Source organism: Lepidothrix coronata, unplaced genomic scaffold (genome assembly GCF_001604755.1).
Source record: "Lepidothrix coronata isolate B3197 unplaced genomic scaffold, Lepidothrix_coronata-1.0 Scaffold210, whole genome shotgun sequence".
NCBI classification, from domain to species: Eukaryota; Metazoa; Chordata; class Aves; order Passeriformes; family Pipridae; genus Lepidothrix; species Lepidothrix coronata.
In genome coordinates this window covers 109802-136287 of record NW_016690390.1, presented here as the reverse complement: position 1 = coordinate 136287, position 26486 = coordinate 109802, and the positions used below count along the sequence as shown (strand labels likewise).

At 56.5% G+C, this 26486-nt stretch overlaps 4 protein-coding genes across 5 annotated transcripts in view; 2 read left to right on the top strand and 2 right to left on the bottom strand.

Moving 5' to 3' along the window:
• The first annotated feature begins 676 nt into the window (after nt 1-676).
• Nucleotides 677-2427, top strand: H3F3B (H3 histone, family 3B). Its single transcript, XM_017833000.1, has 4 exons — nt 677-814; nt 1268-1409; nt 1485-1638; nt 1726-2427. The coding sequence occupies exons 2-4, from the start codon at nt 1282-1284 to the stop codon at nt 1852-1854; spliced, it is 411 nt and encodes a 136-aa protein (XP_017688489.1). The 5' UTR covers nt 677-814; nt 1268-1281; the 3' UTR covers nt 1855-2427.
• A 774-nt stretch (nt 2428-3201) lies between these two features.
• LOC108506206 lies at nt 3202-10622 on the bottom strand. Its single transcript, XM_017832974.1, has 17 exons — nt 10515-10622; nt 9554-9706; nt 9105-9212; nt 8948-9020; nt 8648-8804; nt 8522-8567; nt 7604-7662; nt 7473-7508; nt 6400-6452; nt 6039-6171; nt 5762-5958; nt 5502-5547; nt 5333-5398; nt 4766-4825; nt 4544-4626; nt 4281-4375; nt 3202-3481 (listed from the first exon to the last, which is right to left on the bottom strand). Exons 2-17 carry the CDS (start codon nt 9588-9590, stop codon nt 3447-3449), a joined length of 1284 nt encoding a protein of 427 aa, XP_017688463.1. The 5' UTR covers nt 9591-9706; nt 10515-10622; the 3' UTR covers nt 3202-3446.
• On the top strand, nt 10249-15089 carry GALK1 (galactokinase 1). The gene is made up of 8 exons (XM_017832975.1): nt 10249-10413; nt 11185-11374; nt 11699-11818; nt 12329-12464; nt 12876-13057; nt 13298-13448; nt 13652-13814; nt 14881-15089. The coding sequence occupies exons 1-8, from the start codon at nt 10249-10251 to the stop codon at nt 14950-14952; spliced, it is 1179 nt and encodes a 392-aa protein (XP_017688464.1). The 3' UTR covers nt 14953-15089.
• A 300-nt stretch (nt 15090-15389) lies between these two features.
• The window catches only part of ITGB4 (integrin subunit beta 4), a 28851-nt gene continuing 17754 nt past the window's right edge, over nt 15390-26486 (bottom strand). Inside the window, exons 29-41 of one of the 2 annotated variants that reach the window (XM_017833092.1) lie at nt 26209-26389; nt 25857-25994; nt 25157-25339; nt 24818-24949; nt 23601-23801; nt 22533-22706; nt 21866-22039; nt 20780-20929; nt 19918-20106; nt 19226-19381; nt 18609-18773; nt 18308-18424; nt 15390-17721 (exon numbers count right to left, since the gene is read on the bottom strand). In XM_017833092.1, coding sequence (XP_017688581.1) covers nt 17591-17721; nt 18308-18424; nt 18609-18773; nt 19226-19381; nt 19918-20106; nt 20780-20929; nt 21866-22039; nt 22533-22706; nt 23601-23801; nt 24818-24949; nt 25157-25339; nt 25857-25994; nt 26209-26389 — 2091 coding nt within the window. In that variant the 3' untranslated portion in view covers nt 15390-17590. The remainder of the gene's footprint in view (nt 17722-18307; nt 18425-18608; nt 18774-19225; nt 19382-19917; nt 20107-20779; nt 20930-21865; nt 22040-22532; nt 22707-23600; nt 23802-24817; nt 24950-25156; nt 25340-25856; nt 25995-26208; nt 26390-26486) is intronic. The other variant, XM_017833091.1, reaches the window with a different exon arrangement.

Below are 26486 nucleotides of genomic sequence, written 5' to 3'. Positions count from 1 at the left end.
GGGCCAGAGGTCAGGCTCTGACTCTGGAGGGGGGGGTCACAGCCCAGCAATGCTGAACCCAAGTCCCGTGACAACCCTTCCCTGGCTGCTGGAATGACAAACCCAGGCTAGAAACACCGGAGGCGCCGCCAGACCCCCGTCCCCTGCCAGGGGCTTCCCACCGACACCCCCGAGCGCGGGGGTCGAGCGGCCGCACCACCGGCGGCTCCCGGGGGAGCGCGGGCGGAGGCGGGGAGGACCCCGCGGCCACTCGCAGCCCCCGCCGGGCGGCTCCGCAGTTCCGGCCGCGGGGAGGGCGGTTGGCGGCGGGGTCGGCCGGGCCCGGCCGGGGGTTGCCCGGAGGATCCCGCGGCGCGGCCGTCGCTCGCCCCGCTCCAATTGACTTCCCATTGTGGAGCTTCGCAACAAAGGGTAGGATCCAAACCCTGCCCCGTTTCGGCCAATCAGCGCGCAGAGCGACCGCCCGCCGCCGATTGGCTCCTTCCCCCCTCGCAACACCCAATCGGGCGCCTACTTTAACAACCAATCAGCGCCCAGCGGCGCGCCCAATCAGAGCGGGGGAACCGGAGCACGGCCTTTGTGTGAGGTGACGCAGCGGCGCCGGCGGGGGTCCCGGCCAATGGCGCGGCGCGTTGCTCCCGGGCATTGTGACGCCACCACGCCACGCGCGCGCCCCCCATATAAAATCTGCGTCCCCGCGGCGGGGAGGGCGCAGTGAGCGTCGCGGCGGCTGCGGAGCGGGTCGAGCCCACCGGCATCAGCGGCTTCGGCGCGCAGCGCTACCGGACAGCGGCCCTTCCTTCTCCTCCGAGCGGTGAGTGCCGGGCGGCGGGCGCGTCCCCGAGGCAGGCGGTAGTGCTGCGAGGCTTCCGCGGCCTTCGTTCCTTTCGGAGCGGGGCCGGCGGAGCGGGCCTTGCCTACGTGCCCTGAGTCACGGCCGGTTCCCATCCCCCCACCCGCTCCCCTCTACCCCCCTTTCCTCTCCCGGGGCGGCCCCGAGAGGAAGGAGGAGGCGGCTGTGACTCAGTCGCGCTTCCCCCCGGGGAGGGGAGCGGCCGGGCCGCGAGGCGGGGGCGGTGGGGTAACCGTGACTCCTCCTCCCCGTCCCCGGGGGAGGCCGCTGGCCGCCTGCCCGCCGCGAGGGAAGGGGGGCAGCTCGCCGGCATCTGGAGCTTGAGGGGATTGGCCGCTGTGTCGCCGGGCCTTGAGGCGGGGGGGTGGATGGGGGCAGCCGGGCCCCGTGTCACGCGTTACGTGTCTGCCGTAGGTAAGTGAGGAAAAATGGCCCGTACAAAGCAGACCGCCCGCAAGTCCACCGGGGGGAAGGCGCCGCGCAAGCAGCTGGCCACGAAGGCGGCCCGGAAAAGCGCCCCCTCTACTGGCGGCGTCAAGAAGCCTCACCGCTACAGGTAAGGCCCGCGGCTCGGCCTCAGCTGCCGCAGCCCCGGCCCCGCCTCACCCACCCCCCCTCCTTCTCCACCCAGGCCGGGGACCGTCGCGCTCCGTGAGATTCGTCGCTACCAGAAATCCACGGAGCTGCTGATCCGCAAGCTGCCCTTCCAGCGGCTGGTCAGGGAAATCGCCCAGGATTTTAAAACGGACTTGAGGTTCCAGAGTGCAGCCATCGGTGCGCTGCAGGTACTGCTGAGGGCCGGCCGGGCCGCGGCGCTGGGGGAGCTGCGCTGAGGGGTTCTAACGACATTTCTTCTTGTGCTCTTGAAACAGGAGGCCAGCGAGGCATATCTGGTGGGTCTGTTTGAAGACACAAACCTGTGTGCCATCCATGCCAAGAGAGTCACCATCATGCCCAAAGATATCCAGTTGGCTCGCAGGATACGGGGAGAGAGGGCTTAAGTGAAGGCTGTTTTTATGGTGTTTTGTAGTTAATTCTGTAAAATACTTTGGTTTTAATTTGTGACTTTTTTTGTAAGAAATTGTTTATAATATGTTGCATTTGTACTTAAGTCATTCCATCTTTCACTCAGGATGAATGCTAAAAGTGACTGTTCACATAAACCTCAGTGATGTTGAGCCTCGGGCTCGGGAGTGACAAGTTGCTAATATGCAGAAGGGATGGGTGTTCTTTCTTGCTTCTCATGCATGTTTCTGTATGTTAATGACTTGTTGGGTAGCTAAACTTGTAAGGTACTAGAATTGATATAAATGTGTACAGGGTCCTTTTGCAATAAAACTGGTTATGACTTGATCCAAGTGTTTAACAATTGGGGCTGTTAGTCTGACCATGCATCACTGTGATCAAATGTGGACTTCCTTCAGAGGGTGAAACTACAAGTCTTAACCACAGTGTAACTTACAGTTTCCTAAAAACGTAAACCTGGCAGCTATAGAATACACTATGTGCATTTATAATAGCTATTTTATATATTGTAGTGTCAACATTTTTAAATTAAATGTTTTACATTCACATGTGAGGAGTCTTTTTGTCATTTGCTTTGAATGGGCTGGAAGAAGCTTCCTCTTGGCTCCTGAGGTCAGCAGTAGATCCCTGTAATCCTGGACTGCTGCTGTGGAAAGTTAGCCTCGTCTGTCAACAGAATGGAGAATTTTTGGCCGTTTTTGGAGGATTTTGGAGATTTTTCTGTAGCTGGAGTCATTGAATGGGCCAGTGCGAGTGGCTGTGGGGTCCAGGAGGACTGGCCTAGGCTGGCAGCAGCTTTTTTTGGGAGTCTCTTTTAAAGCTTATCAGAACACAACTCCAGCACTAAAAGGTTTTTTTTCTCCTCCTTTCTGGTGGATGCAGGGAAGTTTATTTTGGAGTTAAAGCAAGGCCACCTGCTTGTTCCCGAGCACTGTCGGTGCTGAGGGTGGGGGGTGTGAGAGTTCCTGTGGGATTGGGCTGCGTGACAGTCCCGGATAATCACAGTGGGATGGTGTGTGAGGGGAACAGCTAATTATACACCCTGGCAGCAGATGGGCTGCTGAGCAAAGGGGTGGGTGCTCTGAGAGAGTCTCATTTCCAGATTTTTGGATGAGAGTGGGATTATACTCAAACCTTCACTTGGGGCTCGGCTCAGGCAGGTTCCTCAGCAGCCAGACCTGGTTGGGCTGTGGTGGAGGAAAGTGCTCAGACTGCACCTGAACAGCAGGTAATTAACACTTAAATTGAATGGTGAGGCCCTCAGAGAACAGGCTGCACTAGTAGGGCTGGAGCTGTCATGGAACAGCAGCACAGGGAAGCAGTTGAGCCAGCTTGGCTTGATTTATTCCAATGAAATTCAAGTGGCACTTCAGAGGGAAGAGCAGCAGCAGATCCTACCAGTGTCTGCTGTAAGTCAGCGATGGCCATCTATGATTGTCCCACCAGGATGGTGTGACACTGGTGTGAAAACCATCCCAAATCCTGCTCTGAGAGCCGGGGCCTGCATCCCTCATGTGCTGCTGGGGGAGGCTGGGACACCAGTGCCTGGTCATGAGGTTCTCCCTCCTCAGACAAACCACTCCGTGTGCTTAAATCCTGCAGCTGGAGGAACAGACACTCCTTACCCTGCACTCCTACACAACTTCCTCCTCACCTCCCTGTCCTACACCACTCCAAGCAAACCCAGGCCCTTGTTAACAGCATTAACCTACTAAAAACCAGTTCTAAAATGATCCAAGGCAAGGTTTTAAACAAGTATTTTCCTAATTGCCAGACCTGTAGGGAAAAAGATTCCTTTGCATCTAAATTGTAAACTTAACTGCTTTGAATCAAAGTTAAGCACCAGCTCAAACTTTAGATGAGGCTTGGTGATCTCAGGTCAATCACCTGGCAGGTCTTTGGGGGCACAGTCTGGTGAGGGGACAGCTGGCAGGGATGTCCCCATGGACAATTTCCCCACGGGAAATCTGAGGATCCTCAGTAGCCCATGGAATTCAGGAAGCACCACGCAGCTTCCATTTAGGCCAAATGAAAAAAAATTCCAAGCGACGGGATTTATGAATGCTTGGTTTGGTGCTGAACTGCAGTAGCAGGCTGGGCTCCTGCAGGAAAAGTATGTTTAAAATAACATCCCTCGAAAACAATATTTCATCCAAGTTCTTGGTGGAAACAATGAACCATCTGGGTATGCCTAGAAGCTGTTTCTTAAAATAAAATCATTGTCTAGCGGTCCTTTAAAAAAAAAAATAAATAAAAAAAGACTATCAAAGTATCTCTTCATCTCAGTAACCTCAACAAAAAGAATTAAGTCAGATCCTGCACGTGGTGGACTGAAACCAGCAATTCCTGGTATTCCACGGTCTTGCTGTGACAGTATCAGAAGGCACAAACCTTCCCTTACCGATTCTCCCGACGATTTCCTCGCATTCTTGCTCAGAACTCGATGCAAACACCAGGCAGTCGAACGTGCTCCCGTCAGGGCTCTCCGGGGAAGAGCTAAAAATGGAAACACGTCCATCAGCCGGCAGAGCGCGCGGCCCCGAGCCCAGCCCTGCCCTGCAACCGCATCGGGGACCCCGCGGCTGCTCCACACCCCGCTTGTTTGGTTTCCAGGACCCACATCCCTCCGTACCCCCCCTCCCAGGGCCCACAGGCAGCACTCACGCCACACAGAAGGCGAATATCCTGCTGCTCCACGTGCAGCGTCCCACGCAGGAGATGGTGGGGTAGGGATGGCGGCACAGGAGCTGTGCAGGGCACAGCAGGGGGACGGGGCTGGAGGCAGTCCCTGCCAGCCCCATTCCTGGTTTAAACTGGCCCCAGGATCCCACACAGCCCCACTGGCATCCTTGGGACTCACACAGAGCTTGGGTGTTGCCTGCTTACCTTGGAAGACGCTTTCTCCTGCACCAGGACTTCTGCCTCCTTCACATCAAATAAAACCTCCTGAAGGGGGGGGTGAGGGGGAAGAGGGGGTGAGGGCACAGCCCTGAGCTCTGTTTTTGATAAGACACTTACCCACAGAGATTATCCAAACACAGAGGTGATGAAGCACAGTCAAGCTCAGCTGTTTCAAGATGTTTTCCCTGTGCTGCCTTTTTTTACCACCCAGTGCTCTCCTACTTCCATCTTTTCACAGATAACCCACCAAAGGCTCCAACAAAGTGACCCGAGCCCTAAAGCACCCCTGGAACCAGGCTTAGCCTCCCCACAGTTTTCCAGGTGCTTTCCCACAGGTGCTTGTATGTTTTTTCCTTAATGCCCTTTCCTATCCTGGCTGCAGAGATGCTTCTGACCTGCAAAAAACCCATAATGGTGGCAGGGTAGCAAATATTCAGCCAGGCCAAGCAAACCTGGAGCTGGCAGGAAAAAAAAATATCCATGGCAGAGACCCTATTTCCCTGCATTCTCTCACAGAGCCCTTCCCAGGATGTCCCCAGCCCCATCACTCACCTGCACTGCCAAGTGCCCCTCCAGCACTGCAGGGATGGCCTGCTCCAGCACCTCTTTGCCACCATACTGGAATAGAAGGGGAAGGAGGGAATAACCCATGGGCTCATGAAAAAAAAACCCAGAAGAGACAATTCACCCCATGGCATCCTTCTGTGCCCCACAGCCTCACCGTCCCAATGCTGGTCTGGCCCAGATACTGCAGGTTGTAGAGCAGCCTGGGGAGAAAAGGGCTCAGGTGAGGAACACCACACATCCCTCCTGCTGTTCTTTGCAGGGGAAGATGCTCCCAGCCCCCCACCACCCCAAGGCCACAGGGGCAGCTTTGGCCCCAGAGCCTTGAGCGGAGATCAGGGATAGTGTGGGCACAGGGATACCCCGCTGGCAGGACCCCCAGCCCAGCCTGGGGGCTCCCCATGGCACCAGACCCACCTGCCCCCTCGCAGCTGCCGTGGCTCCCCCTCGCCCCTGTGCCGGGGGCTGTGCTGGAGCTGGAAGTGGGGCTCCTTCTCCTTCAGGACCTTCAGGTAGGGCAGCAGTGGCTCATAGACCTGCCCGTCGTGCCACCGCCACCGGAGCAGGCGGAAGATGAGTGGCTGTCCCTTCAGCTTCTGCAGGATGTCCCCAGCCTGGAGGGAGAGAGGGGAAGCAAAGGGTAGGATGGGGGGCAGGGGAGGGGGAGCCACCCTGGCCCTCCCTGCCCACCCACCTGCCTGCTGTGGGCGTATCTCAGCGAGCAGCCGTTGATCTCATCCAGGATGTCGCCGGCCAGCACCACCTCATCCACCTCTGCCTGGCTCTCAGGGAGCACCTTGGTGACAAAGACTCGGCCCTCCACATACCTGGGGGTGTGGCCGAGCCCCGGCTCAGCCCCAGGGACCCTGCCTGGCTCCCCCAGCCCTTTTGTACCATCCATGACATTTCACCCACGCAAAGAAGCAGGTAAAAGCCACCTCATGGACAGCAGGTACCGGTGAGACCCTCACAGGATGTTTATCTCCCTTTTTTGGGGGAGGGGGTTGAGTGCTGTGGTGACCAGATCCCTCTGGAGAGTAGGATCAAAGGCTCACCTGAGCACCATCCCCAGCGCTCGGCATGGGACTGTCTCGTAAGTGCTGCACACCTGGAAGAGAGGGGCCAGTGACAGTGGCTTTGGCAATGGCCATGGGACATCCAAGGAGCATGACCAGGACAAGAGGGAGAATTGGGACCCCATGCCCTGGATCATTTCTGGCACTGATGCCAAACCAGGGTTTTGGGAGCCCGGGAAGAGGCTGGCCCACGGTGCCCCAGGCTGAGCTGGCACCATCAGTGGCTGCTTGTCCCTGCCCTCTCTCAGCACTCGGCTGTGCCCAGACCCTGAAGGGACAAAGCTGCTCCACGGATGGGAGGGCAAAGTGGCAGGTGAATCCTTAGCCAAGAGCCCTCCTCCCTCACCCCACATGTCCCCACGCAGCCAGGGGAGCGTGGCCACCCCTCCCCAAAGCCGCTGCTGTTTGCAGCAGCACTTACTGTCACATCGCATTAGCCAGGGACCCGAGACACGGCCAGCTTGGCCAGGGGCACTTGCTGTCAGAAACATCCAAAACCCAGCAGGATCCCCAGCTCTGCAGCAGCACCACAGCTCAAAGCACACTGTGAGCACCCCCAAAGCTGCCCTGAGCTTTCTGGGGATTCTTTTGGGTTAAAAGGGCAGTGGAGGGATGCTCTTCATCTTTAAAAGACATAAAGGCATCCCCGCTGTTCTCGGTAACACACTGATGTTTCACTGAGCAAACCAAGAGCGAAACCAACTGATGTGTAATCTGTGTCAGCCCAGGGAAATGGGGATTTTTTTGGGCAAGAAATCAGGGAAAGGAGCATGGGAAAACTTCACTTACGGCAGCAATTTATGCCTGGGTACTACTCTTGCTTGGTTTTACTCCCAGGAATGCTGGGATGTGCTCCTGGTGACAGCCCAGGCACCTGGCAGGATCCCACCTCGGTGGCAGAGGTGGCTCTGCTCGTGCTGGTGAACCTGAGCCAATGCACCCCAGGTGCGTGGCAGTCCCTCCCCACCAAATCACTCCTTATCTCCCTCATTTGATGTCTCAGCGAGGGCCAGGTGGCGGGAGGACGGCTCCGGGGAGCGATGAGTCCTTACCGGCAGCAGCCAGCTCTCGTCCAAGAAGCTGCAATTCTGTAAACAAAGGAGTGCCAGTGCCATCAGTCCCGGCCGGGAAGGGGCTGGGGCCCTGCATTGGGAGCCACCACCCCCCTGATTCATCACCACACCTGCAGATCCAGGGAGAAATCCATCTCTGTCAGCACCAGCAGCAGCGAGAGGAAAGGCTCTGCGGAGGGATGGGGACAGAGAAGCAGTGTCACTGCAGGGTTTCTGGCAGCTAGAGCCTCACAGAGACATGGCAGAGGACAGAATAAAGCCGTTTTCCATGTAACTAATGAGCCCTGGGATTGAGGCCTTGAGAGTATTCCAGCACCACAGCACCCAGGCTGCTGCTGGAGGCTCATCCCAGGCTCCCACTGCCGGCACAGGTGTGGCTTGGCACCTGCTTTGCCCTAATTCAGACCAAGGCTTGCAGCAAACACTGCTGACGAGTGACTCGCTCTCCATTTCTCACCCTAGAAGCAAAGCAAAGCTGCCCAGGCTCTCCTGCACAAGCCTTGCAATCACTCTGCTGGGTCTACAATCTGCTCATGCACCAGCAGCGCGGGCGATTTATAAACCATTGATGTACAGGTTTAACATGGGGTTATTTATCATAATCAAAAGATTAAAGGCTTCCACCCTGGCCTGGCCCCCTCAAGTAGCATGGCTGCAGATGGATGGAGTGCCGCAGCCTGTCAAGGCAATACAGCCATTTAAAACCCCTGTGCGACCCCTCAGCCCAAGCCCAGCCGTAATGGGCTCCCCTCGAGCCAGACCACTAGGTCTGCTTAAACATATGAAGGAATAACACTGGAAGACCCTTCAGGAGCCGTTTCCCTATCCCATGACACTAAAGCCAACTCGAGACAGATTCAAACCCTGTTTAAATATTTACACCTCTTTTTCCATCGCTGCAGCAGCATATTTAGATTCCAGCATTAAATTTGGACTAGAAAAATCACAGTGGACTATTCCCCCTCCCCTGCAGCAGCGCACTGCCATAACACAGGTTACATCCCACCTCGGATGCACCACCATCTTACCCCGGAGACCTTCACTGCCGAGGATGGAGCTCTCCGGATCATAAAACTGAAACACAGTGAAACGCCACCGTTACTCTGCCATTTCACTGCCCGTGTGGGCCCGTTTCACTGCACCACGTGCTGCACCTCCAGGAGTCCGGGGGTCTGTGCCAGCTCCCTCACGGCCACCGCCAGCACCTTCCCTTGCAGGGCCAAGCGCAGGAAGTACCGCCCACGGCCCTGGGCCGTCCGTGTCCGCTCACAGCCCCCGGCTTTCTGGATGCTCATGGAGAGAGGGGTCGGCCTGTTCGGGGAGAGGGGAAGCACCTTTGGCAGCGCCTGGGAGCATCCTCCCTGCACCGGGGCTCTTTGGGATGAGTATGTCACAATGAGTATGTCACCCCCACAGCTCAGGTTTCCATCCCAGCCCTGCCCGGGGACGCTCACCTGCCGCTGGTCCCCGCGGGAAGCTGCTCCAGCCAGTGCCAGTAATCCCGTCTCCGGAAGCCCCAAGCCGGTTCTGCGGGAGAAAGGGAACGCGAGGCCCCTCGCCGCGGGCCCCGGGGAGCTGCCACCCCCCTCCCGGGCACGAAGGGTCACTCACGTCGGAGCCCCTTGCGCAGGATGCTCTCCAGCCGCTGGCAGAGGGACACGAGGTGCGGCGAGGTGTCCGTGCAGGGCCCCCCGACCTCCCGCAGCTGCAGCACCGCACCTTCAGTGAGGGAAAAGGCAACACCCGTGGGTGCCCCAGCCGGGGGAAGGGCAGGGGGGCACCCACGGGAGCAGCTCTGCACAGTCCCGGGGGGGGAATGGTGGTAGCGGGGTGCCCAACACCCCGGCAGGGCTCGACCCTCCCCGGCTCCGGCTGCCACAACGGGCAGGAACTCGGGTAAACTTCCTCAAAGTCCCTGGTCCAGGGAGCCCCGGCCTGGGGAGCTCCAGCCCGGCCCCGCCGTCTGTCCGGTCAGACCGGTACCGGTGCGCGGCCAAGGGCCGGTCCCTGGACAGCGCTGCTGGAAGAGGCAGGAAAAGCCGCCAGGGGCCCACGCTCACCTTTAAGGGCGCTCAGCAGCGGCTCCTTCCCGGCCATGGGCTCGTCCCCCCGGGCCGAGCGGTCCCGCGGCGGCGGCTGGACGGGAACCGGTAACGGGCCCCGCCCCGGGAGTGTCCCGGGGGGGGGGGAACCTCACACACAGGTGTGTGTACCTGAGCATATAGCAAAAGCACGGACGTTGACGTATACAGGGATAACACAGACATCTATCGATACATATATATGTTACATACGTTGTATCGGCAGAAGCCGCATATGTAAGAGAGGCACCCGTGCAAACAGACACATATTTATCTGTACATATATTAGGGCAGGCTCTGCGATACGGATTTGGATACATGCGTTAAAAAGCCCCGGCGCTGGCCCCGCCGTAGGTACACACGGGGTGTGTGCGGGCCAGCTCTCGCCTTGCCCATAGGGCTGCCCACGCACGACCAGCCTTTCCCAGAACCCTGGGAAGGGTGCGGGGCGCTCAGGGGCGGTGCGGGACCCGGGGAAGGTGCAAGGCTCGGGGGGGGGAGCGGATCCCGGACGCGGTGTGGGACCCGGGGCCGGTGCGGATTCCGGGTCGGTGCGGGATCCCGGAGGCGGTGCGGGATCCGGGGGCGGTGTGGATCCCGGAGGCGGTGCGGAACCCGGGGGCGGTGCGAACCCGGGGGAGGTGCGGGACGGTCGTGGGCGGTGCGGTGCGGCCATGGCAGAGCCGGTGGGTCCCGGTCCGTCCCCGCTGCTGGCGGCTGCCCGCCGGGCGCACGAAGCGGCTTTCGGGGGGCCGGCGGTTCTGGCGGCGTGGGCCCCCGGCCGGGTCAACCTCATCGGCGAGCACACCGACTATAACGGCGGCTTCGTGCTGCCCATGGTAAGAGCCCGGGATCCCCGGCCCCGGCATCCCGCCGTGTCACCCTTCCGGGTCCCCTCTGAAAGCCCACGGGGGGTACCTCGCCCCAGGGTGTCCCCTACCTCGGGGATGTGTCCCTCAGTCGAGGACCCTGCGGGATCCCCCCGCCGAGTCCGGAGCTCGCAGCAGGATCCGGAGCACCAGGGGCTCCGCAGAGCAGCTCCTCACTCACTACAGGGGGAATGTGATTTCCCCCTTCCCAACCACCTCTTTTCTGCAAGCCCGTCAAACGATTTCCTGTTCGCGGAGAGCGATGTTTTGGTGGTGGAGGTGGTTCGGAGCAGCAGGAGCTTCCTGCTCTTTCTGAGCTCCTTCGAGCTCCCTTTGGCTCAGTCCTAAATCAAACACACAGCTAATTATTGTGAGGCCGAAGAGCGTGGGAGCAGGTCAGCTGAATTCCCTGGCAGGCAAGAAAACTTCCTGAAGCCTCTCCCATGCTTGTAGTGGTTACCACTCCCCCGGAGCCCGACAGCCAGCACCCTGGCACTGAGCTGGGGGGGGTCTGTCACAACATTCAGCAGGAAGACTGTTCCTGTGTGGCAATAAATAGCCAGTAAGTTTAATTCTGTGTCGAGCCAGACCATACACTGGGGGCTCTGTGGAGACAGAGTTAAGGGGAACATGTGTTGGGTGCTCCAGCTGTGAGTCGAAGCAGCCACCACTGTCCTCTTCCACCCATGGGGATACTCCAAGGGATGTCAAGGGGTCTGAGCCCACCTTCCCCACCCCCAGGCTCTGCAGCTGGGGACGGTGCTGGTGGGATCCCCCACGCAGGACGGGACCATCTCCATCCTCACCACCTCGGCGGAGGCGGACGAGCCCCACAGGGTGCAGTTCCCAGCTCCCCACCACGGCAGCTCCCTGAGCCCGGGGCGGCCTCGCTGGGCCAACTACATCAAGGGTGTCATCCAGCACTACCGGGGTAAGACCCAGGCTGAGGGGTGGGGCAGAGACCCCCTCGCAGGGGCTGGTGTTCAGCACCCGGTTTTGGGTGCGCTCCAGGGGCTCTTCCAGCACTGTTGCAAACCTGCAGCTCTGCCGGGACCAGGCTCCAGCAGAGCTGCTCTCAGCTCCAAAGCCTCCTGTGTTTGGGAGCAGGTGCCTGGGTCACGCTCTGCCGTGGGTCACCCAGTGTTTTAAAGTGGGATGTTGGACAGGGGCTCCTTGCTCTTGTTCCCCGGGAGCTGTGGGGCACCCTCAGCCCTGCAGGGGCTCACAGCCCCCCTCCTCCCTTCTCTTCCCACAGGTGGTGCCGTGCCGGGGTTCAGTGCCGTGGTCGCCAGTGACATCCCCCTGGGCGGGGGCCTCTCCAGCTCAGCTGCTCTGGAGGTGGCTACTTACACCTTCCTCCAGCAGCTCTGCCCTGGTAAGGCAGCAGCCAGTCCTGACCCCCGGTGTCTCTGTTTCCAGGTGGGAGCTGGGATGAGGGGTTGCCCTTAGCAAGATCCCACAGCCCTTGGGGAAACGCTGCTCTGGAGTGGGTCACAACTCCCCACTGCAGCCAGAGTAGGCACTGCTGTGACTATGTGTTTCCTCTGGCTCATCCAGCCTGAGCTGCCCAGACCTCTAAAATCCATGGACCACCCCTTGGACAGGCCAGGGGGATGAGAGGATGTTCCCCTTGGAGCATCTCCCCACCCTGATGTCCCCAAAAATTGAGAGATCTGAGATACCAGTGTTAAATTATCACATCCAGCTGGATCTGGAGACCCACACTGGCATGGATGGCATACAGTGGTGCAGGAGCAAGCACCTGCAGCTGCAAAACCCCATTCTATGGGAAAACAACCCTTTACCTCCGTATTGCCCCCCCCACTCCAAGACGAGGGGCCAGGGTCCTGGAGCTGCTAACCTGTGTGTCTCCACTCTGGCACAGATGATGGTGATTTGGTATCCAAGGCACTGGCGTGCCAGAAGGCAGAGCACACGTTTGCTGAGATGCCCTGTGGGATCATGGACCAGTTCATATCCGTGATGGGCAAGGAAGGCCACGCTCTGCTCATCGACTGCAGGTCAGGGCTGAGTGCTGAGCTCACGGTGCTGTGCCCACCTCCTCGGGCAGCTGGGGATGACCTGGTCCTGTGGCCATGACATAAGTGCAGGAGTGCAGGGAAGGGTTAACCCCCAAACCTAGCCCAAAATCTCATCGTGGGGATGGGTCTGCCTGCCTTTTAATTCCTCCTTGGCTTGATTCCTCCTCCTGCAGCCTTTCCCCTACTTGCCTGTCCCTTCGCCACTTTCATTAGGGACTGTTATGAAACTAATAATTGGGAAGGGAGAGAAATACTCGAGCGAAATCCTAAACCACCTGGACTTTGCCTCTGTGGTTCAGGAGCTGCCTGCCACGTGGCCTCACACAGGTGTCCGAGGGCTGGAGCAGGCAGGGGGACGGGCACATGGCCCACGCTGAGCTCTCACTGCAGGTCCCTGGAGACTGTCCCTGTCCCACTGACCGATGCCAGGCTGGCCGTGCTCATCACCAACTCCAACGTGCGGCACACGCTGACGGGCAGCGAGTACACCACGCGCCGGCGGCACTGCGAGGAGGCAGCAGCGGCACTCGGCAAGGCCAGCCTGAGGGATGCCACCATGGCCGAGCTGGAAGGTGGGGAAAGTCCTTCCCTTGGCTCTGGCAGCCTCTTGGGGCATCAGGAGCTCGATGCCCTGTGGCACCAGCTGAGACCGTGGGGTAGCACCAGGGACAGGTGGCTGGGTGCACGCACCAGGATGGGAGTGTGCCACACCTAGAGGAGCTCTGGCACAGGATGGCTGCAGGATGTAGCCATGCTTGCTTCCAGCAGCATCCCTGGGTGGCTTTGCTGCAGGGACACCCGTGTCTCCACAGCGGCCAGGAGCCGGCTGGGCGAGGAGGTGTATCGGCGCGCCAGGCACGTCATCGGCGAGATAGCACGGACAGCCCAGGCAGCACAGGCACTGCAGGACAGGGACTACAGGATGTTCGGGAGGCTGATGGTGGAGAGTCACAACTCCCTCAGGTGAGGATGCACCAAGGATGCTCACAGCCTTCCTCACATATACATGCACTTACAGGCAGAGCTGCACTGGTGTCTGCAGCATCCGACGTCGCTGCAGTTTGCTACGGCAGTGGCTGCACCAGGACACAGGTTTCAGCTGTTCATGGTGCAGTGGTTATGGGCAGGGTGCAGGACAGGGCTGACCATGGGTCTCCCCTCTCCAGGGATGATTATGAAGTGAGCTGCCCCGAGCTGGACGAGCTGGTAGCAGCAGCTCTGGAAGTCGATGGGGTTTATGGCAGCAGGATGACCGGGGGAGGCTTTGGAGGCTGCACCGTGACACTGCTGGAAGCTGGGGCTGCAGAGAGAGCCCAGCAACACATCCAGGTATGCAGCAGAAAAGTGCCAGGAGATTGACTTAAAGATCCCAAGGGAACACTCAGGGGCACAGCTTGGAAAGACCTGGTGGTTGAGATGGTGCTCCTGAGGCACTTAGGATTGGTGAAGCCCATCCAGGGCCATGAAAGGCCCAAGTGTGTTGGTGCCACTAAGCTCTTGCAGGCAGCTCAGCACCGTACTGATCACAGAACCCTGCCCAAGGGTGTCACTGCATTGAGGAAGTGAGAGAAAAGGTGCTGGATGAGCTTCAGGAAGGCCAAATTTATCTAGGGAAAAGTGATCTGAGCTAAGCTTGGGCAATGCTGAGCTTAACACAGGCAGCTACAGCCCAAGAACGATCTCAGTGCCATCACCAAGGTTCTCTAAATCAGCACTTCAGAGTGTACTGGTAGCTGAAAACACCAGCAAAATGGGGGTGTCAGTATGTGGGGACTGTGAAGGAGGCAGAGCTTCATTTTGCTGCTCCGTGAGATCATGGTGTGCCCTGTAAATAATTGGGGGGATAAAGAAGGGGCTGAGGAAGGTCTGCAATGAGGAGAGACCAAAAGGTCTGTGCCTCTGCCAAAGCTGGGAGCGAGGGAACGTGACCAGGAGTTACAAACCAGTGAAGGGGGTAGATGGAGTGAGTGTGGAACTGACCCTCAAATCCTCCAAAATAAGAACCAGGCACCACTGGATGAGTTAGGAGCAGATCAGAGCTGAGGAAGCACTGCACAGGGCTGGGGTGGGGGAGTTTGTAGAGACCATGAAGCATCATCAGGGTCAAAAAGGTTGGAAAAAATCATGGACAACAGTCCATAAGGTGCTGCTGAAGGATCAGCTGAGGAGTGTGTTGGTATCCTCCCTGCCCCAGGCTTTGGATGGACCATGGGACCCAAGGCAGTGGCTGGAACAAGATGCTGTCCCCAAAGAGCATCTGACATGGCTGCTGTTGGAGTGGTGGTGACAGGGTCAGATGGGTGCTGGGCTGACCAGCAGGGCCTTTCTCCCTGTCTCTGGAATCCTCCAGCCCAGCCCCAGAGCACCAGCACTGACTGCTCCTCTTGTCTCCTAGGAGAAATACAGCGGCACAGCCACCTTCTACCTCACCAAGCCCTCTGGAGGGGCAAAGGGACTGCCCCTGTAGAGAAGCAGCCATCTCACCTGAGATCCCTGGTCTGGAACTGCCTCTCTCTCAGAGGCAGCTGCTTTCTCTGCTTCCCAAGGGGGTCAGTTTGTCCGTCTACATCGTTTGCTCAATAAAGGCATTTGCACAGTTCTGCACCCACTTGATCCAAAGTCATTTGGGACCATTCCTCAGAGGAGACTGGTTTCACTCCAGTTTGAACTGGAGTGATGAGCCATTACCAGGGCTGTGGGGTCCAGTAGTGCCTCTGGAGCTGCAGTTGCAGGAGGGGATGGCAGTGGAGGAGCAGCAGGCACTGCACTTGGCAGAAGTTCCTGTTTGGGAATCTGCCTCTGGCACATGTCCTTCGTCTGCTGCAGATGGAGGCTGTTTGGGGGGGGGATTTTTTTAATTTTAGATTTTTTTTTAAAGAAAAAGGAAGAGGCAGACTGTAGAGAAAACATTTATTAAGTGCAACTGGAAGCCATCTGATCAAAGACCTGCTCTGGATCTGCCTCGGAAAGGCTGAAACAGCACCAGCCCTAATGACCAGATGGAATTTAAAACGACAGCCATGGGTTAGTGCACAAGCCATGGTGTATGTGGGGAGGGCATGATTCCCTGGAGAGCAGTTGATGGCCAGGCTCTGCTCTTGGATAAGGGGATAATCTTTGGTTAAAATGCTTGGAGGTGGGGCTCCCTTTTTAGGCAGTTTCCAGTGTTTTACCATGGACCAAAAAGCACAGGGAAAAAGGGGCACAGAGTCCTTGTGCCAGTCCACGTGTCAGCTGGAGAGGAAACCCCAACCACAGAGGGGAGATGGGAACAGGGAGACAGGCAGGTTAATGCCACTGGCTCTTGATCAGAAGAAATAAGTGCTTCTTGAAGGCACAGGGTTGGTAAAGTATCTCCTGAGCCAAGTTCAAAACTGACCCAGCTCCAGCTGCAATCTTGCAGACTCCTGTGGACTTTACTCACCCACGTGCATCTTTGGCTTAAAGGTGTACAACCCTTCCTAGTGAAATGAAAAGCCTGGAGAGGAGAGGGAACGCTCAGTGCTGAGTTCTTCAGATTCCAAAAGAAAAAAAAGAAGCCAAAACCCCCCAAAAAACAACAACCAAAAGAAGAAAAAAAAAAGGAAGAATAAAAAAAAGAAAAGCCAAGGTCCATTGTCAGATGAAGCCAGGGCAGTGATGCTGCCAGGGTGACCAGGCAGCTGCTGTTTTGGTTGGAAGCTCTAGCCTGGAGCAGTGGCAGCTGCTGCTCCGGGCAGGCTCCTGGCTCTCCGCAGGCTCCTCGCCTGCTCCCGTGCGGCTGGAACACGCCAGGGAAACGTGCTGCTCAATTGTTCTCACTGGCAGAGGGCAGGGAGGTGCTGGGCATCGTGCCCAGAGCCAGGAAATGAAGCCCAGCAAGGTCTCAGCTCAGCCCAGCACTGTGCAAGGAGAGCTGAAGCTGAGACTGAAGGAGTCTCAGGATGATGGGAGCACCTCCTGTTCCCAGGTTTGCTCTTCCCTTGTGCTTACTGGTGAATCACAGGTCCCTTTATGGATGTTGCTGCTGGACAAGAAGTCTTTTAAAAGATACCCAGCACATCTGCCCTGTAATCTCACACTGTCCACATCAGCCATGTAAGAAAGCCCAGCACTGTTCCCATCTCCACCACTGGGGCCACCCCCATCCCTCACCTTTGGGCAGCCTCCAGCTCCTTCTGTGCCCACGTGCCATGGTTGGAAAGCACTCGGCTGGGGGATGCCCTGCAGCGAGCAGGTTTGGCCACTTGCACCCTTCTGCAGGAGTCTCTGGTGCTTGAGGATATAAAGTCCAAGGCAGAGCCCACCAGCTCATCAACAGGCTCATCGCAGGGTTCAAGTGGCTTTTGAATCGAGCCCTTAACAAATTTCTTCCAGTTCTTCATGTTTCTCAGCAACCACAGTCCCAGTGTAGCCTCTACATTCAGCATAGAGCTCATCCACCTCCATTTTTTGTATAAAATAATAAAATACATTTATATATATTTATATATATATACTATGAAAACTGTACAATATTGGATGCCCAAAAAAAAAAAAAAGCATCAGAGGCCATCAATGAATAACACTACACAAACAAAAGGTTATTCTTTGCTATAGTGGTACCAAATGTCAGCAGTGAAGGACAGACACAACTAGGTGCAGTAAGAAAGCACAGGTTACCCCCAAACCCTACCGTGCAGCTCTCATAAAAAAAACCCCAAACAGAACAAACGACCCTCTCCAGTGGGCAGGTGAGTTGCCAGAGAGCCTGGAGCAAAGGTGGAAAGTGTAACCCTCTATAAATCAGGATTTTCCCAGTTGAGTTCCTCTCAAAACTGAGGACCTGAGAATAAAGCATTCTGCTCCATTTACCTGGGGAGGCTGGAGCCATGGAGACACCCAAATTTCCACCCTGAAGGATGAGCTTGATCATCACACACCTGATGACTGAGCTGTGCCAGAGCTCTGATTGCACTGGGCTCCAAAGGAGAAGTCCAGAGCTTGGAGTGCCAGGGAGGGTCTGTACCCACAGCAGGAGCTGCCCAGGCACCGCAGCAGCGTCTGGAGGAAGCGCCCTTGGGTTGTTCCACAAAGTTCTGCCACGTGATCCCAAATGTCCCGCTGGTGCTCAGCCTGCCCCTGGCTCAGGCCTCGTAGAACTGCCTCTCCACCTGCTTGGTGAGGGTCCCGCTGGACATCACGGTCCGGCTCACAAACTCCTGGGTGAGGGTGCTGCTGGTGTTCTCCACTCGCTGGCTCGTCACGAGCATTCCGTCTGCAAAGACAGCGCACTCAGTGCGGGGTCACAGGGAAAGGGATCTGCTCTGTCTGGTGATCCCGGGCAGGAGTTTGCCCTTAAATACCACTTTCACTGATGGAAGACCCCTCCAGATCAAGTGATTCAGTACTCTGCTATGTCAGTCAGTCAGATGGATCTCCCAACACCTCCCAAACTCGGTGTTGCAGTGCAAACCCAGGAGTTTAAGTGAGACAACATGGGAAACTACACTGATGTGATTAAAGATGTTTGTCACACTGCTCTGTTTTTTACTGCTCTAAAGAGATCAAACCTTGCAGGAAGAGCTATGATTTAGTCTCTAGTGATAGTGCTGAAGGACTTTGGAACTCAGCTTTCCCCCTGTGACTGGGCAGCACATGTGGAAACGACTGCAACTGTCTCTGGGGCAGAGCAGGAACACGATGTAAGAAAGTAAGAGGTGTAAGATCTTCAGGAATCCCACCTGATGGACCCTCCTTCCCTGCCTTTGGCACTTCAGGTAAAAGCACCCCCTCAGAACTTTGGACAAGCAGAATTATCCTTTGTTTTCTGGGGGGGTTTCAAAGCAACAGTGAGCCCCTACCTGTGAAGTGGGGATCCAAAGAGGAATGGCTGATGCTGGTTTTGGTGGTGTATTCAGTGGGGAATTTGTACACTTCTTCCCTCATGTACTGCTGTCCTCCAAACTGGGAGAAAGCACCTGGGAGAAGGAAAAGGTTTGAGCCAGCCAGGAAACAACAAAGAGCTTCCAACCCCTCACCCCTTCACAGTTCACACGCACCAGGAGTCAGCTCAGGAGGAGCTGGAAAGGGACTCCAGGAATTCTGTTGCCTTCTCTGAGAGGTTTCTTAACTTTGCACCTCCACAGAGACATGGTACTGTACCTCTGTTCTGAGATTCAATGGTGATGAGGCCTTCTCTCTCTGGCCCAAAGCCTTGGGTGGTGTTGGCTTGCACTTTGAACTTGTATGGGACATTCTCACTCAGGTGGGGCACAGTCAGGGTGGTTTCCAGATTGTCTCCTTCGACATAGATTGTCCTGGGCTCCCCTAATCCACACAGGCAGAGGTGAAGACAGACAAGAGTGAAGGTCCCTCCAAACACACTCCCCCCAACTCTGAGTGCTGCCTTGGCTTTCCCTGAGCTTCATGCCACCCACAGACTGTAGGATCACACCCAGTTCTACTAAGGGTTAAGACAACCCTGTTTTACTACAGTGGGGAACCTCAGCAACCAACCTCCACTGGGTTTTGGTTGCAATAAGCAACAGGTCCTTCCACTTCCCACCACGTTTGTTACACCAGACCATGCAATGATGCAAAGCATCAGGAGTCAGCAGCTCCCAGGCCTGGGATCAGCCTCATGTCCCCACTTTGTCTGCACTGACGTAGGCAGACAACTTTGTCACTGGTCCTAGAAAAAATGCAGCAAGTTGTAGCTTTTGCTGGAGGTATCTTGAGCTCTACCCATGGAACTGGACATCCTCAGCCTGGCCCCTTACCTCCTCCATGCAGCATCTCACAGGTGATCCTGTAGCCCAAGATGGGCCCGTTGGGCTCGCGGGGTCTCTCCCAGCTGAGGTGAAGGGAGTCTGGGCTGAGGGCTGTGAAAACCAGTGGTCCAGGAGCACAGGGGGTGCTCAGTGTGAAGGGTGTGCCTGCAAGGGCATGAGGGACAGGTCACATCATGGAGAGGGTAAGGGGGAGCCTGGGAGGGATCTGCACACAGCATTTATGGAACGGGCTGGAAGGTCTCAGCTATCTCCCAGGCAACTAGCAACAGGACAAGAGAACATAGCCTTAAACTGCACAAGGGAAGGTTCAGGAGGAATTTCTTCACAGAAAGGGTTGTTAGACATTGGAATGGACTGCCCAGGGAGGTGGTGGAGTCACCATCCCTGGAAGTGTTTAAGAAACGACTGGATGTGGCACTCAGTGCTCTGGTCTGGTTGACAAGGTGGTCACAGGTTGGACTTTGTGACCTTAGAAGTCTTTCCCAACCTTAATGATTTCTGCAATTGTGTGGTTCTATCTAGACAGCTAGTGGGGAGCAAGTGTGTGGGAAAGGAGGCCCTGTCCCTAACTGAGAGAAAGGAAAGGAATGCTCAGGGTGGGTAAGGGGAGAGAAAACAGGCCAACACTGTAGACAGCAGCAGAGACATCAGTGCCACCCTTCTGTCCACATCTGCCTCACCTGGTACAGGACTGAGCGGGCTCTGCGGGTCCACCTGGGACTCTATGGTGATGACTCCTTCCCTCTCGGGGCCCCAGCCTTCCTCACTCTGTGCCTTCACCTTGAAGATGTAGGAGTGGTTGGGCAGCAGGTCCTCTACCACCACTGAGTTCTGGCTGGGGTTGGGGATGGTGATTCTGTTCACCTCTCCTGGGATGCAAAGGGAGGGGGGTGTCAACACCACGTTGCAGGCACAAACACAGAGCCATGGATTTTGCCCAAACTCCATCTCAAACAAACTGCCTGGAAAAGCCATCCAGGGTCCCTCCCTGACCACCTCCATCACACCTTGCCACCAGCAATGGGTAGTGCAGGATGAGAGGTTTTTCCAAAAAAGGCTTAGGATAAACAACAGCTTCTTGAAAACTCAAGGATTTTCAGACAAAAAGAATCACATTTTCACTGATACTGCCCCAAGACTGATGTAAAAATATTTTCATTTCAGTCCTTTCTTAAAGTTCCACATGTTGAAGAAACCATCAATAAGATGTTTGGGCTGGTGGAGAATGAGTCAAAGGTTTTTTTTGGAGGAGGGTTGGAGCAACCCCAGAAATTTTCCCCCCCACAGGAGAAATGGGGAATGAGAGCAGTGGGGTAGCTGAAACATTTCCTGCACAAAAAAAGGCTACACAAAAAGGAGACTTGGGACCAATCCCTGAATCCCAGACTGGTGGAGGTTGGAAGGCACCTCTGGAGAGGTCACTTGGTCCAACCCCACCCTGCTCAGAGCAGGGTCACCCAGAGCCAGTTGTCCAGGAGAAGACCCAGACCAGACTCTCCACCACCCGAAACTCCCCCCACCAGCAGGGTCCTGCTCACTGACCTCCGCTGAGGAGCTGGTACTGCACACTGTAGCCCTGCACCTCCTTCTCGCAGCGCGGCTCCTGCCAGCTCACCTTCAGGGAGGTGGGTCCCAGGGCAGAGAACACCAGGCGTGTGGGGGTGTCAGGGATGCCCAGAGGCTTCCTGGAGTCTGAGACAGAAAGGGAACATCAGGGTGGAGGTCTGGGGAACGGGGGCTAAGAGCTGGGGGAAAGGGGGGAGTGTCACACGCAAGCATGGGGTGGTCCTGATGGTTCAGGGAGAACGTGGTGAGATGTCATCTCTGCAAGCTGACCCGTCATGAGGGGGGACTGGCTGGCTCTGCACACCTACAGGGATGTCCGTGGCCTTGGGGTGCAAACCTTGGGTGGGACAAGTCAAGGTAAGCTTCATGCCCCTGTGGTAGAGACCAGAGTAGGGGCTTGGGTGCTGTGTGTGACCCTCCTCACCCACCCCAAAGCACCCTGTCCAGCCTGCCAGCAGCTTCCACAGACTTCTGCAGGTGTAGGTCTGCTAAGACTGGCCCTATTCTATAGATAAAGCAGCCCAACACCTCCAGGGTCTGTTCAAGGGGCAGCTGGGACCAGGACTGGGTGCTCTGGCTTCTCCTCAGCTCAGCCCACTGGGACACAAGGCTCATGGCAAGCCCAGCAGCCTCCCAGGTGACACCCAGGGACTGAAAACCCTCACTGACAGAGACTTTGGCTAAGAAGCTTGCAGAGGCACATCTCATATGGAGCACACGTTCTCCCCAAGAGTTCTCCAAAGGCCTGTGGAGTAAGACTGAGAACAACAAACTCGTTAGGAATGAAGAGGATGGGGACAATGAGCTGATCAGAGCACAGTGGTGGCAGCAGTGGTGGTGAGTGTTAATGAGTCCAGGTGGGTTGAAACACAGTGGAAGTCACCTGCAAATGGAAAGGTGGTGTGATGGAGGCACAGGCTGGGTCAGGGGGAAGATCACAGCACACAGCAAGCCATGGAGGGGAGGTTTGGGGTGAGCAGTGGATGGCAACAGCTCATGGATGGACAGTGGCTTGGCTGTTATGGGATGTGTGACTGGGAGCAGACACTGGACAAGCTGTACCTATGTACTTGCAAATCCCTGTGGACCCATCAGTCATGTTTATAGAGTCCCGAAAGCCAATGCTGGGGTAGTAACCCTTCACCTTTGCCCTGCTCCTGAAACCCACATCCCAGGGCCGTGGGATTGTCCTCCCAGCATCTTCGCGGATGGGAGGGAGGAGTGTCCCTGGGTAATCTACAGAAGCAGTGCAAGAAGAAAGAGAAAAACACCATTGGAAACACTTCAGAGTGGGTTCAGCCCAGGTGCTGGTTCCTGCACAGATGACTTTTTAAAGCTCAGGTTTGAGGAATCTTTTAACAACCTTCTCTCAGCACAGCTGACATAGAGGCGTAGAGCTGAAAGGCAACCACGCTGCTAGACAGAGTGAGAAGAAGAGACACGAGCTCTTCCTGGACTGCTTTGTGGTGTGAGGATAAGGATGGAGCTCCCTTTCCTGAGCACTCAGCATGTTAGGGATGGGAACCCTTTCCAAACTGGTCTAGGAGAAGAGGGACCTTAGCAAAGCACCAAGACATCAGTGGTGAGGACATGACCTTCCTGACCTCTGGTTCATAGGCCCCCTTAGCTGTGAACACAGTCTTCACCCCAAAGGACTTTAGGGCATGGATCCAAAGACAGTCACAGGGGTGTGGAAGGGAAGGATGGGTCCCATGGCCGCAGTACTCACCATGCCCCATCTGCATCGTGGAGTACTCTCTTGTCAGCGAGGAGCTCCCCATCACCCTGTGCTCCTGATGGACGTGGGAGCTCAGCTGGTGGTAGCTGGTGTTGGTTGTCCTGGTCAGGGAGCCACTGGCACTGCCGGGGAAGGAGAAGTCCACGCGGCCGTTCAGCAAGTGCTCTGTGGAAGAAGGCACACCATGAGGGATGTGGCTGTGGGCAGGGCTGCTGCTCCAGTTTCCACGGGGAGGAAGCAAGAGGCATCACGGTGCCCCCTGCCTTGGCTGTGTTCCAGCTTCAGCCACTCCAGCAGCTTGTTCTGGGGCACTACATCTGGGACAAGCCACAGGCACCCGATGTGACGACGCAGAAACAAAGAGGTAAACAAAAACACCCAGCACCAGACACACCCCTGGTGCCCAAGGTAACTCCAGACCTCGGCCTTGCTGGGGCACTGCCTTGTGGTTGTTGCCACGTTCTCTCACATCTCTCCTTAGATGCAAGCACAGGTTTGTAATTTCAGATTTAAAAAGGAGGCTGAAGAAGGAAAACGGCCCTTTATGGAGGTGGTTTCTCCAAATCTCATTCTGGATCTCATCTCAGCTGGATTTGAAAAGCAAACTCCACTCCATTGTTTTGGTCCTCGACAAACCCCCGTCCCCTCCCAGGGGGGCAGGAGAGATCAGCTACCCACGAGAGAGTTATTTCTGTTTAACAGTCCAGAAGATCTGCCCCAGAAGCTCAGGGCACTTAATTAGGGTGGAGAGCTGCCTTTGGAAGTGGCACTGCCATCATCTGAGTTTGCTCCTGCCTCGAGGGTCCAGCCTTTTGTAGAAGCAACTTGCTAGCAGGCTCCCAAGTCCATGCCGAGATGGGGGTTACCTTGACACTCTTGTGAGCAGACACACCAGGACAAGGTTTTGAAGCAGACCACAACAGTGCATCACACCAGCACGAGGATGGGCACAGATGGGGAGGGCGAGGACACGGACTGGGGCAGGTCCCATCCACTGGCCCCTTGGCTGAGAGCAGGACGAGACAGGACACTCGGTGCCATAACGAAGCCGTCCTTCACCTGCTTGGGGCCGGGGTGTCCCGCTCCTCCTCACACTGCCAGTAACCACGTCGCTGTCCTCCTCGTGGAGGAGACCCTCGGCATCCGAGGAGAGGTGGCTGCTGCCAGAGAGGCGGGGAATGGTTTCAGGTGGGAGCCTCCAGGTGATGCGGCGAAGGTCCAGGTCTTCTCCCAACAACGGCACATATTTCCACCTGGAGCCTTTTGGGACAACGCAAGCACTGGTGTTGGCATGACTTGCAGGGGGCAGGGTGGGCTACCCACCACCTCCGTGCTGCTTGCTGGGGAGGGGAAGGGGCAGGAACCGGTGGGAACAATGTTCATTCACAGCCCATCCCGCCAAGTGTTGGCTGATGAGTTCAGGCGGTGCAACCATCGTGGGACTGGTGGATGGAGAATGGTGGGAGCGTGACATGCATGGGGCTCCTCAACCCCCAGACTGCTTTCCAGCCCTGTGTCCACTGTGACAAAAGGTGAGAGTCCAAGCCCCACCACACGACTGTCCCTGTCACAAAGAGTCTGCAACAATCGTCCTCTGCTCAGGAGAGGTTTCATCACTCCTCGATGTGTGCTTGGGATGGTCCAACTCTTGATGTTTCCATCACCTGGCTCTCTGAAAAGACCAGGGACTCGCTCTTGGGTCCCAGGCCCTGAGAACCCTCCCAGAGAAGACCCCCAGAGAAAATCCTACTGACAAGCCTCATCTTCTCCCTTATGGCCCATCTTCCTCTCCTTGTCCCAGCACAAAACCAGGGAGTCAGATTCATTCAGAGAGCAAAGTGATGGAGGAAGCGAGGCTGGTGCCTTCCCAGCGCTGCTGAGTTCCCCCCTGTTGGCTTGGCTAAGACCCTGAGTATCCAAGGAACTCAGAGGTCTGTGCCTTGCCAGTGCTCGTTTGCTGACACCAACTTGTGATCCAACCAAATGGCAACAGGAAGGGAAGACGAGCAGGGAGGGCCATGGAAAGCTCCTCTTCCACCCCACACTGAGATTTTTCTTTGCCTCATGGCTAAGACAAGGAGACACTGGTCTTATTTACAGTGACCAGTCAGGTGTTCCCATGGATGCAGCTACTGAGCTTTGGAAAGGCTGATCTCCACCATCTCCATGACTTGGATCTCCCCATCTCCGAGAGGAGGAAAGGAGCAGCGCAGCAAAGCTGCTGTTGAGAAAAATGAATGTTAAAAATGGCCTTTGCAAAACTCAGAGCAGCGTACCTGAATCATCAGAGACACTGGGGCGCTTGCTGCCGGCCGGAGAGCGGAGCACATCCGTGCTGTACATCAGGTAGCTGTCGTAGTCCTCACCTCCCTCTGCATCAACGATGGGGACATCAGGGATGATGGGAACTGCAGCACAGGTGGAAAGTGCCGTTAGACAAGCAGCAAAGAGCCACTTCTCCCACGCTCAGGCTGGCCCTCAGCATTCCCAGGGGTGGCTGGTGCAGCAGAGCAAACATCAGGGGATGTTTGGGACGGGGAGGCAGCTGGTGGTGATGGGGAGAGCTCCCCAGCACTGCTCCTGCCCCCCTGCTCCCCACCCAGGCAGGGACTCACTGGACATGGGGCGCTTGGGCTGCGTGGCGAGGTTGATGGTGGCTTCTCTCTCAGGCCCCCAGCCAGCACCATTCCTGGCCCTCACTGTGTAGCGATAGGGCTGCGACTCCCGCAGGTTTTCAATCAGCACCATGCGCTTCTTCGGGTCCTCAACCAGCACCTTCTTCACCGGGCCGATGGGTACTGCAAACACAGGCACGCCTGTCACCCACAAGACACAGAGGACCCCACAGCACCCCACCCTGGGCTCGCTGAGGTTTGGTGTCAGGACACAGCCCAGCAGCTCTTTGGGCTGCTCACAACAGGCATGACATCGTCCCGGGGAAATTCCCAAACTGAATGCTGGAGCCAACCTACACCACAGGTCTCTTGTTGCTGGTGTGTCACAAATAGCACCTTCCTGGCACCCTATTCCTAGGTCTAGATCTACGAACTAAGTTTTTGAGATGAAAAACGACATAAAACACTATGGAAGTGAATGGGAACAGAGAGTGTTCTGGGATCTGCAGGATTAAATCCTGACTGGTGATTTTTCTGCACTCCTTCCCTCAAGAAGTGACCCCTCCAAATCCCAGTTCTCACAAGAAACATGCTTGGAGCTGTTCTGGTTCTGCTGCTGCTGGGGACCAGCCCAGCCTGCCAAAATGTACTCCCGCCCCTCAGCCTGGCTGGACTGACCCATCCAAAAATGAGCTCTTACTGTTGTCCTCGTTGACAAGTCCATAACTGACTTCATAAGCTGTGATCTCCCCGTTGGTTTCCGCAGGCTCAGCCCAGCTCAGCTGTGTCACAGTGGAAGACACAACATTGAAAGCCAAGCGACCAGGCTCGCTGGGCACTGGAAAGGCAAGAGCAGAGGGTCCAGGTTACTGCAAGTCAAGCGCCAGCAGATGCCCAGAGTTCCCCAGATCCCAGCTGGGTTGCAGTGGGAGATGCTCAGTGTTTGACCCCAGACCATCAGAAGCTCAGGGCTGGAGTCCTGACCCCATGTGGGGTGCAAAGGCACAAACTTGCTCCCTACATGGTGGGAAGAAGGATGTAGAGTGGCTCACCCTCCTCCAGTGTGCGGCAGTGGATGATGTCAGAGTAAGCCCCCTCACCCAGGGTGTTGTAGGCACAGACTTGCATCTCATAGTCACAGAAGGGGTAGAGGTTACTCAGCTCTGCTGATGGTGTTTTGACATCAATGAGATGGGCTTCTGACTCGGGGTCCCCTTGGATCCAGTATTTCACCTGGCAAAGCAAGAGCAAGCTGTGATTCCTTCAGATTCTCACATAATGAATGAGTTCTCTGTTTCTTACTAAATCTGCTCTGGGAAGGGTGTTGTGC